The sequence below is a fragment of the Puccinia triticina genome, chromosome 14A (assembly GCF_026914185.1).
Source record: "Puccinia triticina chromosome 14A, complete sequence".
NCBI lineage: Eukaryota > Fungi > Basidiomycota > Pucciniomycetes > Pucciniales > Pucciniaceae > Puccinia > Puccinia triticina.
The window spans coordinates 233,289-246,102 of NC_070571.1; the positions used below are offsets into that span (position 1 = coordinate 233,289).

A 12,814-nucleotide genomic window follows, 5' to 3' on the forward strand; every position below is an offset into this window, starting at 1 on the left:
TTGGCCAGATGGATCCATTTTGTGGACTTGGATCCATACTAGTGGGTGTGGTCCTCATGGTTGATGGATCCTTATGAAGAACACTGTTATAATTAGTATGATGTTTTTGTTACTTTGTCATCAAAAGCTTGGCTGCTTGCTCCACGCGGCCGGGCAACAGTACAACATTTTAAGTTCGAACGACTGGAGACCAGCTCCCTTACGGCGTTCAAGTCTGAGGGTGCCATTGGTATGTAAGCTAAACATGTGTTGGCTTTGGAGATATTGTACACTTCTGGTTGACATCTTTTTTTGGTGATCTAGACTCGACATTCAGGCCTTCTCCCGATCGACCAACATCTGTTTCCCGGGTCGAGATTGGAGAACCATCACTAGGCCAAGGAAAGGAGAAGCAAACGATCGATTCTTCACCCTTGGAAAAAGTCTCGAGTCCCTCTACTGTCAGCTCCGCGAGATTCAATGGCCCCACATGTAAGTTGAATAGTTGTCCCCAAAGGGTTAAGTCTTGGTCTGATTGATTCGCTCAACACGGTAAACTCCCACTTATCCCACAGAACACGCGTATTTCACCTTTGGATGAGGCCTTGTCCCTCCTGGCATCGTCCACAGTAACCGATCGAAATAAAGGAATCGAACAAATCTCCGACTTGCTTGCAAACCCTTCTAATCTAAAGTCGATGAAAGAATCCCGCTGGGCCGAAATATTTCATCATCTCTTCTCGGCTGCTGACACGGAGAAATCAGCAATGTTGAAACCATCAAACGCTCGAAAAGGCTCGGTCGCCAGGGCATCAAACCTGAATCGACTTCGAGCAGCGCTGGCTTTAATTCGCAAGTGTGTTGCACACTTTGTCTCGCAATTCAAGCACAAGGTTATGAAGTTGGTCATCAATCGCACGATGGAATTGATCGTCATTACCTCCAACCGAACCTTAATGGACGCTATTGTCCCTGATTGTATTCGGATCTTGCGAGACTTCCTGTCATACCGCCCTCATCTAGAGCACCTGGACCATGGGCTTTCTGCTGAAATTCTCGCGATCTGCTTTGCATCAATCTTGGATCGAAAACTCCCCGAATCTTTCAGGATTCTTGACAACGAATCATTTGCTGTTGAACCAACTTGGATACGGTCCACTGCGACAGATCGCTCACAAGCAGCAAGCCAAAGAATGATCGATTCCGCTCAACTGTTATCGATCGTCCTTCCCGCTTCCTCATCAGTTTGTTTGGAGTGCTCTAAATCCCTGCTGTTCGACTTTCGTCAGGTGTTAGAGAATTTTCCGCGCGAGACATCTGCCCATTTCCATCTGACATCTGCACTGCACCTGTTGCTCCGTGAACTCGAACTAAACAAGGGCAGAGACCTGAGTAGATCGGCGATCAGCTTGGGCAATTATTTGATCTCCTTATGGCCAAGCAAGAACATTGCCTTAAAAGAGCAAATTGTTCTCTGCTTGACGTACCTGCTTCCTTTTGTAATTCGTGAAGCTCAACTCAATCTGAAAAATTCTGAATCCCAAGCGTCGCCAAACGCGGAAGACGTGGTCAAGAAGGTCTCACATGTGATATCGAACGATGCCGAGCTCCACGCTAAAAGTTCGTCAATATCGCTAGGTACTCTCCGATTGGTTGTCCCTCCCACAGGGCTCGATTCATCTCTCTTTGGCACTAAGGGCTTCAGTCGCACCCATTGTGATGGGGTCGATATGGCGACAGAGAGGACTCAGGCCATCACTTGGGGAGCGTTACGACTAGGTGCATCTGCTCTGAATCACCTGACCCATTCGACTAACCAGCCTTCCACTCGGGCACTAGAGATTTCCTCGAAACGGCGCAAGGTGAATAAACTCTCAAAGCTTTCTTTAGATTCGGCAGTGACCAAATTTTTTTGATAGGTCGAGAGTGAGCTAGAAATCTTTCTTCAAGACATGCAACCTGGATCGCCATCCGCTTTCATTGTTCACCGCATTCAGTTCTTAACGATCACTGTTGACCTACATTGGAAAAACCTTGACTATCAATCCCGATGCAAAATCACTCAAAGTGTACTCGAGTTACTCCCCTCTGATGATCCGATGGTAATGAACTGGGCCTTTATTTTCTTCGGTAGCATGGCTCATTGCGTGAGAACCTTTTTTTATACACTCTGCCAGAAGTTCGCATTTACCCCTAGATAATGTGCTGACATTTGCTAATTGGTTGGAAGATCGTCCTTCCAGGGAGCCTTTCATCTTCCCATCGAGAAACGCTGCTCGCTGATTCATCGGTACCGAACACTAAGGACTGGGAGCAGATATGGTCCTATGCGATTCACCGTACCTCAAACCCACTCTGTACTCGCGCAGCCAGCTACGCAGCCTTTTGCATTTTAATAACCAATCGAATTCCCGTTCACGCCACTTACCACGCTATCCACGGGTTTTTGCGGGACTTAGATGTACAGGGGCCACCTTTCCCGTGTGATTCTGTGTGCGTTCTCATATCGGAGTGTCTTGCTTTGGCCTCAGAAAATCTGCAATTGTCAGCCTATGGATTGGAAGAAAACGTTCTGAGGTGGCTTAATAAAGCGTGGCCGGAAGTTGACCGTTCTGTGGCTACTTGGAATTCTCTGGGCGGCTCCCATCAGCGAAATAGACGACTTTTACCGGAAGGTTTTGACTCCCAAGCCGCTTTCCAATTGCTGGTTTCAATAACAAAACTCCCTGAAGTCACGCTGTCCACTCCAATGGAAGTACCACCTGATTGTGCAACAACCGATGCATTCACCTATATCAAAGCCACCCAATCTACCAGGTCCTCGATCTTTCCTTGCTCTCAGTATCATATACCTGAGCTTGATGCGAAGGCTTATCCCCGAACGAGCAATGTCCGCACAAGCCCTCCGGCGGATGACTCATCTTACCCCCACTTCAAACCCGAAATATCTGCTATATTACGCCGATCTATGGAAAATCTATCACAAGAATTTGAGGGCGGACAGAGGAACATCGAGAAAATTATCTCTGCTGTGCCATGTTCTCATCTCCAAATGATCATCAAGATGCTAATCGTTGCGGTATTATTCGAAGCCTCATGTCAAGCCTCGGACAGCGCATTTCATCCGGAAAGTGTAAAATCCATTGTCTCTGTCTTCGATGCGACCGTTCGACTGGTTGGATCGTCCAAGTGGTCACCCCCCGAACGTGCGCGACTTTTGACTTGCTTCGAACCAATCATCTTGCCTTCAGTCGACAGGAGTGCGACCATCCCATTTGATGGCTTGGCGCAACCAGGAGCGGCATCTGGTATCGCATTGAAGCACCGCTCAAATTTGGAACTCGGAAAATCCAATTCGGATGGCAGACTTCTTGTGGGCAGCGTTCCATCACAGCTTCATTATGAAATTGCTCCATCTCAGGTTTGGTCTGCTAGTCTAGTCATGCGGCCGCAGCTCGAGGCACTCTCGAAGATGTGCGAAAGGCTTTTACAATCCGTATCTTCAATGACTACGTCTACTACACCTGGGAATGCAACCGAAACCCATCTTGTACATACTCAAGCCACGGGAACAACAATCGACTTTGAAGAAGAAGATGAAGACGTCGTAGTTGGTGATAGCCTACCAACGCATGGAGGATCAACGGCTGATAATTCTGATGGTTCCATGAAAAGAAACTTTCGTACCGGTCTGGGGAGCATTTGGACTGAGCGGGCTACCTTGGTCGTGACCAGTGTTTGTGTACGAACTATAATCACTTGCGCGAGGAGCTTAAGTCATCCCCCTAAATCCGTCTGCCCCCTGCCACTACTTTCGACGATGTCAGATTGCGTGGGCTTTGAAATGGTCTATGTGGGGTCTCCCGTAGTTGAATGTATCCTTGGCGGATGGATTACTCTCGCGGCAGATGAAGCCGACCAGCTCCTTCAACATATTGGGGATACCTACTTATCTACCTACGCGTATTCTCAAAATATCGGCATGCGCAAATTTTCTCTGCGAGTCGTTCAAGCTACTCTGCCTCATTGGCAAGATGCGGCTGAGGACATCCAGAAAGATGTCGAGGTAACAGCTCATCAATTGTTGGAATATATGAATTCGCAAATGCTTCAAGGAAAACTAAGGTCTTGGGAGGTGCAGTGCGAGTTGAGTTGTTTGCTTGATGCCTGTACTCAATCAAACCTTCCTCAGACGAGCTGGGCGCCCTTCACAATTGAGGGAGATCAAGATGTAGTCTCGTCTCGACCATCTGACCTCATGCTCCGGTTTTTGGAAGACCAAGACTACCGGGTACGATACCGAGCCGCGCTTTTTGTGTCTCGCCCGTTCGAGTTGGCGCATTCAGCAAATGTATATCCCGTGGAATACTGGCGACAAGTGGTTCAGCATCTCGATCTATGCCTAACATCCGGCCAACTGGAGCTTTTATTGACCGCGACTTTATCTATGGTCAACATTTTCGTAGTCAATGAAGAAATTCGACCTCGGGTCTATGACCAACTCTTACAGCTACTCCGCGATCCGCCAACTTGTCCTGACAAAGCTCTCCATTATCAATTGGGATACGGGCTTCTCGGGCGTGCTTCCTGTCAGTTGGGCTTTACCTCGACCATAGACCTCTATAAGTTCTACGCGGCGCATATTGTTCGAGTGCAACTGGAGAAGCAAGAGTCGCCCCTCATGTGTACTGAACATTGTGTTGGCTATCGACTAAAACGCCACGAGAGTGAAGAGTTAGTTTATGGCCATTTTTTGGCAGTTGGCCCCTTTCTCTACATAGATGATCAGGAGTCTTTCAAGAAATGTGCCGACGCCGCTACTTTGAAGGAGGACGATGCTCTTCGCCTATGCTCGCCTGCTATAGCCGCGGAACTACTTGCTCGCGCTTGTACGCAAATCGCCTCCATGGATTGTACACCCAACGGCATCGATGAAATAGTTGAACCGACGCTCAAGATTATGGGTAAAAAGTTGAAACTTCAGCGAGGCATAATGCAGACGGAGAGTGAGCGGGTGATTGTCCATTTAATGCGTTTAGTGCATGTTTCGCCTGAAGACCTAGATATGATTTCAAGCCGCTTGATTCAAGACACTGCACAACGTAACGTCTTTGAAGTCCTTAACTCCAGTTTGCGCGAAAAAACAGTTTGTGAACCTGCCTTGCCCTTTTACCCGATCTTGCACATCGCACAAGGTATCAAGTGGCTTGGAGACCGCCACTCACTTTTCACTAAACCTGCCTTGGTATACAACGTCCTTTGTCAGACCTTTGCTTCGTTGGCCTGCTGCCATTTCACAAATGATCGCCTGAGAATTCTTCATTCCCTGAGCATCTATGTGTCGCTGTCTCACTGTACAATCTCTTGCTCTCTGCCGATTCTTAGCCTGATCATCCAAGCTTTGACCCCGCTTATATCTAATGACGACATTTTTCAATCCGTGTGTAAATTCGCCCAATGGACTATTTTGAAGGCTCTCCAGCCCTCTAACGCGAACCTCAAGGGACATGCTTCAATGGGTCCCCTGATCATCTCTGTCGCCGATTCAATGAAACAGTTGGCCGATTCAACCTCCTCACTCCCATCAGACATCATCTGCGCGACTGAGTTCAATTCATGGCTGTTGGCGCATGTCACAAACACGAGAAAATTGGGCACAACGGAATACCAAAAGCTTTGTCATAGTCTTTTATTCCATTGGCCAGAAAGTCATGAAATACAAGTTGAAGACGGCGCAATCAAATCAGTGCTCGGCAGCTCTACTGGCCTGGAATTTAAATTGATCCATCACCTACACGCCCGAAACTTCCCAGAAAGTACAACTGAAACCGGAAATATCCTATACAGCTTACTAGCATCTGCTCAAAACTTGAAGACCGAAATCAAAATTGAAGATTGCCAGGCCTACTTGAAGTTGCTGTACCAAAACTCGGGTGTTTTGATATCACCTCGACTAGGAGAGTCAACGCATAACAAATCAAATGCTAGTTTGGAAGAACGGTCTTTGGATTCAGAACCTGAAATCATCTCCCAAATATATGCTCTTGTTGTATCACATCTTCAGACATACGATTTTCAGCTACTTTGTTCTCTGACGAATTTCTTACGAAGAGCATCTATTCTCGAGGTTCTACCGCACTTTACTGGAAGCAGATTCTCACTGGCGCCTCTGTTGATTGAAAAAGCCAGGCTGACTTGTCACCACTCTGAATATCTGGAATATCCGGTTCACCGAGTCTCTAAGCCTAGACATGTTCCAGATTTTACCTCCCTGGTCCAATTAGCTGACTCGCCGCATCACTGGACACTTGGCTTTCTAAATCTCCTGATCGCTTCCCGAGCCCAAGCGCGACAGTTTTACGTCCAACTCATCCCTTTGATTGAAATGAATGACGAGCTTGCAGCTAAGTTGCTTCCACAAGTACTGCATTCTTGTTTACTTGAAGAGATTGACTCTGCTGAGTCTAATATGAGAAAAACGGTTTCCAGCCATATCCAGACCATACTTGCTTCCCATTCGACTCACCGAGATGTTGTTATTCGCGTTCTAGAATTGGTGATTTACTTAAGATTCCATCTAAGACCCGGGCAGAATCCTCTCGGAAACAATACATGGCTTGACATCCCATGGTTAGAGTTGGCAAAGCACGCAACTCAATGGCGAATGGCAGCTTCTGCTTTCTTGTTTATTGAGATTGCGCGCGAAGAAGGCCTTTTAATTGATGTCTCAAAACCGCTCAATGGTGATCTTCAGTCTTTGCTCGAGCGCCTGTACAGCATTTCACCGGAGCCAGACGCATTTTACAGTTTAATACCCTCGAATCCTACAAATTTTCTGCTTCAGCGCTACCAGCACGAGCATCAGTGGGCTTCTGCTTTTGCATATCATGGCGCTCTACTCGAAGGTGCCAGCATCAAATCCCAGACATTCTGTGAAGAAATGCCATCCCTTGCCGGCTACCTCTCAGGGAATGGCTTGAACCGACTAGCTCACATGGTTCTTCACACCCACAGTCTCAGTCAGGACCCAAGCAAAACCTACGACACCGAGACCGAAAACTCATCTACATTACCTTTTGAGTTGGCGTGGCGTGCGTCTGTTTGGGATTTACCCGCGGTAAACCGACTGGGTGTTGATTCATCGACTAGAGTCTATAGCAGCTTGAAATCATGCTACAGAGACCGAGAGACGAGCGCACGAATAAACGCCACAAGCAACTGTCTATTAGGTCAATTTAAGGAACTAATCAAGATCACTGCTGACCGTGTTCAGCCCAGCTCACAAGATATTGGGTCAGCTTTGGCATTAAGTGACATTTTGAACTGGCTGAAGGATCCTCGAAAGGATGATTTCGAGTCCCTCGTTTCTCTGCCTCCGAGTTGCCAGTAAGTACCTTCATCTAAACCCACTACATGTGCATGCCTTTAAACAGTTAACGTGTTTTTCTACGCAGGTATAATGTGCTAGAGCGAGTATCTGCCGTTCGAAGAAGCCTACTACAAATAGTAATCGAGCAAAAACAATCCGAAGTTGCTCAAGATAAAGCGAGACGTACGGCTGCTCGAGAGGCAGAATTGAAGTTGCGCATCAGGACTAGTCAGGCGGCACGTCATTCTGGAAATGTCCAAGCGGCAGTCAACATCATTGTCCCATCTTCCAACTTGACCGATAAAGAATTGGGGGACACGATTTTGCAAGCCAAGGAGGAATTTGCTCGGGTGTTATGGGCCAAAGGTGAACAAGCCCTCGCGCTCAATATAATGAAAGAAGTTCAAGCAGTGCAAAAAAAACTTCCAGATTCTGCAGTGCAACTTTGCCAGATAGTGAGTTCCGCTTCTGCCGTCAAAATCATATGCATGTTGCTTACTTCGCAATCTATCGTACATGCGCGCTTCAGGGAGAATGGATTTCAATTGCCCGGCTAAGTGCCCCCACGGAGATCGTCGATCAATATTTTGAAAAGGCCATTCAAAGTCTCGATAGCTCTCAGTATCCTGAAGCGTTGGGCGAGATTTCTTACAGCTACGCCAAATTCGCCGATCAACAATATCATAAAATGCATGATTCCGAGGAGATGAAAAAGTTGAAGAAGTCTACTAAAAGGCTACAAGCAGAAATCAAGGGAGCTGCAAAGCTTGCTAAAGTCGATGGAGGCGCTAAAAAGGTGAAGGCACTGAAGGAAAGACTTCTTGAGGAAGACAGCGACAGACTCGACTCTCTTTCTAAACTTCAAACTCGGTACTTATCTTCATCGCTCAACATGTATTTGTCTTGTCTCTCTCATGGTGACAAAAGAGATCAGGTCATTTTCCGGTTTGTCTCGCTTTGGTTGGAACACCACTCCGATGACGCTTTGAATAAGGCTATTTTTACCCAGCTAAACTTGGTACCAACGCATAAATTTATACCAGTGGCCAATCAGTTGTCGGCACGGTTGAGCAAGCAATCGTGCTCGGAATTTCAGAAAGCCCTGGGTCATCTGATTGTTCAACTCTCCCAAGATCATCCTTTCCATATTCTCTTTCAGATTTTATTACTTCAGCGAGGAATAGAATCTAGTTGCCTTGATAGCCTGAATACCTCTAGATCTCGCCGGACTTCGAATATAACTTCAGCCAATACTCTCTCTCCTGCGGATCGCTCGCGTGCAGAGGCAGCCAACAGTGTGCTCAGCGAAATAGTTCGCAACGGACCCAGGCAAAAAGTTATCAAAGAACTTTTGATGGTACACAAGGCCTATAAAGAATGGGCGTCGTATCCTTTAAAGGCCGGTAAAAACCCGCCGAAGCCAGGCACCCGTGCACAAATCCCTGCACATCTTTCGGTGAACAGTCTTAAAGACCTTATTGTTCCAATTTCGACATTGCGTATACCAATTGATAAAACGCGGCGCTACATCCCGGAAAGCATGCCTTGCATCAACAGCTATGATGCCCCATTTACGGTCGCCTCGGGTAAAAGCACACCAAAAATTACGACGTGTCGGGACTCAAATGGGATTTCTTACAAGCAACTCGTAATTAAAAACCACAATCTCTCTTTTTGTGGTTTAGAAATTACTGAATCAATTTGATTTCAACGTGCTTAATAGTTCAAAGGAGGCGATGATACCCGACAAGATGCGATCATGGAGCAGGTATTCGAATTAGTCAACAATGTCCTCGAGCGCGACCCAGAATGTCAGAAGAGAAGGTTGAGTTTCAAGACTTATATTGTGATCCCCCTATCTCCCGATACTGGGTTGATTGAATTTGTCAAGAACACATCATCGTTGTTGGACATCCTAAAGCCGGTGCATGTCAAGTAAGCTATCATCCTTTCTTCTCGATCTTTTGTTTCTGAACTCAACGCTAAATTTGTCGTTGTTTTCTCCAGATATAACGAGCCGCCAGACTGGAGTTTGAAAAGATTGTGGGAATATGTAGCCGCCCGGGGAAGCGCTGATGAAAGAATAACAAGGTATCAAGAAGTTATCACACATTGTCGACCAGCCATGAGGTTTTGGTTTTGGGAATCTCAAAAATGTCCACAGAAATGGTACGAGATGCGTCTCAATTTCACCAGATCGGCGGCGACTACTTCCATAGTAGGTCATATCTTAGGGCTAGGAGACCGACATCTATCCAACATTCTACTCGATCAAGTGACCGGAGAGGTCGTCCAAATTGATCTTGGAGTAGCTTTTGATGCAGTAAGCTTTTTGACCCGACTTGCGTTAATTAGTGGACAAATTCGTGCGATTGATCATAACATGCGCGCAACTCAACCGCCAGGGAAAATTATTACCAATACCTGAACTGGTGCCTTTTCGACTCACCCGAGATATAGTTGACGGATTTGGAGTGGCAAAAACTGAAGGCGTCTTTCGCCGATGTTGCGAGCAAACTCTGCGTGTTTTGAGAGAAAATAAGTGGTTGATAATGACGATTTTAGATGTCCTCAAACAAGATCCCCTCCAATCATGGTGGGCTCATCTCTTATCAAAACGATGACTTCGTTCTTTTTTAAAGATAAGATGATACCAACAACTGATGGAAACGCGGAAATCTGATATATCACAATTTCTCAGGATTGTTTCCAAGCAAGAAGAAAAGATCAAGCAAGGGGCAAAGCAAGATGCGGAGTGCAGCGGAGAAGAAGATCAAGAAAGTTTTGAACAGTCTATTACCGAAGCCCCAGAACAAGCTTCAAGAGCATTGGCTTCTGTCGAGGAGAAGTTGTCGAGCAATTTAAGCGTGGAAACTACAGTTAACCAGCTTATCCTCGAAGCTACGTCTGTTGAAAATTTAGGATCTATCTACTGCGGTAAGCCGGGAAATCTGGTTCGATTGATTATACATATATTGACCTTGTTTGCCGTCCTGCGCTTCCAAAAAAAAAAAATGATAGGATGGAATGCCTGTGAGTTATTGTTGCTGTTGATTGTTCGAGGTTTCATGGACCTGATCTAATTTGATTTCTGGTGGCTCATCTAATTTTATTTTTAACCAGTTTACTGAATTTAAAATCCATTGCTGTCCATAACTAGTGTATTCCCAGCTTACCAATCTAGTGTACCTTATACAATAGGCGGTTTCAATATTGATCCAGGAAGCGTTCCAGTAAAACCAAAACACTGCCAAAAATAGTTTCCTGGAGGCTCTATATCAAAACCCCCAATTTGGGAAAATTCCTAAATTTGAACCCAGAAGCACACCTCCTGGAACTCATACATGATTTAATCATCTTGTTTTGTCCCATGCCTTTATGGCCCAAATGGAAAGCCCTATTTCACACCCCAGCCTCCCTCCCCAGAGCCACAAGTGCATCCCATTGGTGAAGTGGTGCAAACCTCAGAAATAGACCTCTGCTCCAGGCCATCCAACTCAGTGGTGCCTGGCCTATACAGACAGACCAACATGATTCCGGTCATCAGGTGATTTATGACCAATAAGCAAGGTATGTATTTACACACCTTGATGACTGGATGGTACTGTTCATCAAATTTCCTCAATGAACAGTATGATAGTTACCAGACATAGGTACATACCTTGATGACTGATATTGTAGCGGTCATTGAGGTACCACCATGATGACTGGTATTGCACCGGTCATCAAAGGTATGTTAAGGGTTAGACCTCAATGACTGGTGAAGCTTGTTCAACATATTTCATATTTTTGGACGTCCATGTCTGAGAGCTACTTGGACAGGCCAGTCCAAGCAGTTAATTCAGGTAGCGCAGGTTTACATGCTTCCAGCTGCCTGTCAGTACAGGCATTCTGGTTTGTGTGTTTCCCGGTGCTGCTGGGTCAGCATTGACAAAGAAGATGTGAAGGGTGTGTGGGTGAGTTGGGTGTTTGATGGCTGCCAAAAAAAAAAGCCAAGTGTGGGCTGGTTTTTGGGAAAAAAGTTGGACATGTCTTGTTTGTGGGCATATGTTTTTCCTGATTTCCTGTTGTCCCAAAGGTCCTGGAAGGGCACAGGCAGAAGGAGCAAAGCCTTCCAGGTTGCTCATTTTTCCTGGATTAATTTTGAAGCCCCCTAATAATTAGGACAGTTCAGATAGGGGCCGGCTTTATGCACTCCAAATATTTACTACATGCACTCCAAAAAAGGAGTGAACTTGTGTCTACTCCAATAAATGTTGGAGTGAACAAAGGTTCACTCCAAAAGTGGGCTAAATTGGATTGTTCAGAAGTTCACTCCAAAAGTGGGCTAAATTGGAGTGTTCAGAAGTTCACTCCAATATTTATTGAAGTGAAAACTTGTGCACTCCAAAAAAATGGAGTATAAAATTACGCACTCAAACTGTGGAGTGGAGTTCAACCCACTCCATTTTGTTTTGGAGTGTGGACCACTGGGCACTCTAAAAAAGTGTGGCCAGTGATTCCCATCAAAGTTTTAACCGCTGCGCTGCGCTAAAAAAAGCGGTCATTTAGCGCAGCGTCACACCGCTACATCCCAGAGACATGCAGCGGAAGCTGTTGAAAAACCGCTGCACTAATTGCTACGTGCAGCGATTGAACGCTACCCACCCAGGGCAATTATTTATAGGGCAGAGGGAGTGGAAAGCTGCTGTGCTAGTGCTAATTTAGCGGATACCAGAATTTTAATGTGTGTTAAGCCTCTTTTAACATATGTGTGTTAAATCTCTTTTAACATAATTTAAACCACTTTTGTTCTTGTTTTTCAAACCACTGCGCTACCGCTTAAATGCAGCGGTTCAGCGCTACATGCCTGCTTTTTTAGCGCGCTACAAATCATCATTTGTTTCATGGAAAACAAAAAGTGGTTAGCGCAGCAGTCTGGCCGCTGCGCGTAGCGGTTAGCGCAGCGGCAAAAAAAGTGCTGCACTAAATGCAACACAGCATTTACAATTTTGTTCCCATTGAAAAAGAGCAGATAAATAGGCTCAGACTCATTGGAATCTTTGGGGCCTAGTCTTAAGGGGAGGAATGTGAGTGTGGTGGAAGTTTTTCTGTAGGGGGGAGGCAGAGTCTTCAAGGGTCTAAGAACAACTTTGTTGATCTGGAGGAGTTACTGGGAGTGCATGCATGTAATTAAAATAGGTGTGCACTCCAGTATTTATTGGAGTGTACAGTAGTACACTCCATTCTTGAAACAGACCAAGTTTCAAGATTGGAGTGCAGAAGTTTCCACTCCAATAAACATTGGAGTGAACTTCTGAACACTCCAATTTAGCCCACTTGTGGAGTGAAGAAAGGTTCACTCCAAATATATAGCGGAGTGAAATTCTGAACACTTCAATTTAGCCCACTTTTGGAGTGAGCCTTTGTCCACTCCAATATTTATTGGAGTAGACACAGGTTCACTCCCTTTTTGGAGTGCATGTA

General features: G+C 45.8%; 1 protein-coding gene across 1 annotated transcript; it reads left to right on the top strand.

Moving 5' to 3' along the window:
* Positions 1 to 459: 459 nt before the first annotated feature.
* PtA15_14A12 (uncharacterized protein) lies at positions 460 to 10,479 on the top strand (the record flags this gene model as incomplete). Its single annotated transcript, XM_053162814.1, has 12 exons — positions 460 to 471; positions 555 to 1,841; positions 1,899 to 2,126; positions 2,210 to 7,365; positions 7,434 to 7,803; positions 7,878 to 8,996; positions 9,072 to 9,283; positions 9,356 to 9,671; positions 9,754 to 9,944; positions 10,050 to 10,285; positions 10,370 to 10,381; positions 10,472 to 10,479. The coding sequence occupies 12 exons, from the start codon at positions 460 to 462 to the stop codon at positions 10,477 to 10,479; spliced, it is 9,147 nt and encodes a 3,048-aa protein (XP_053026687.1).
* Positions 10,480 to 12,814: the final 2,335 nt, after the last annotated feature.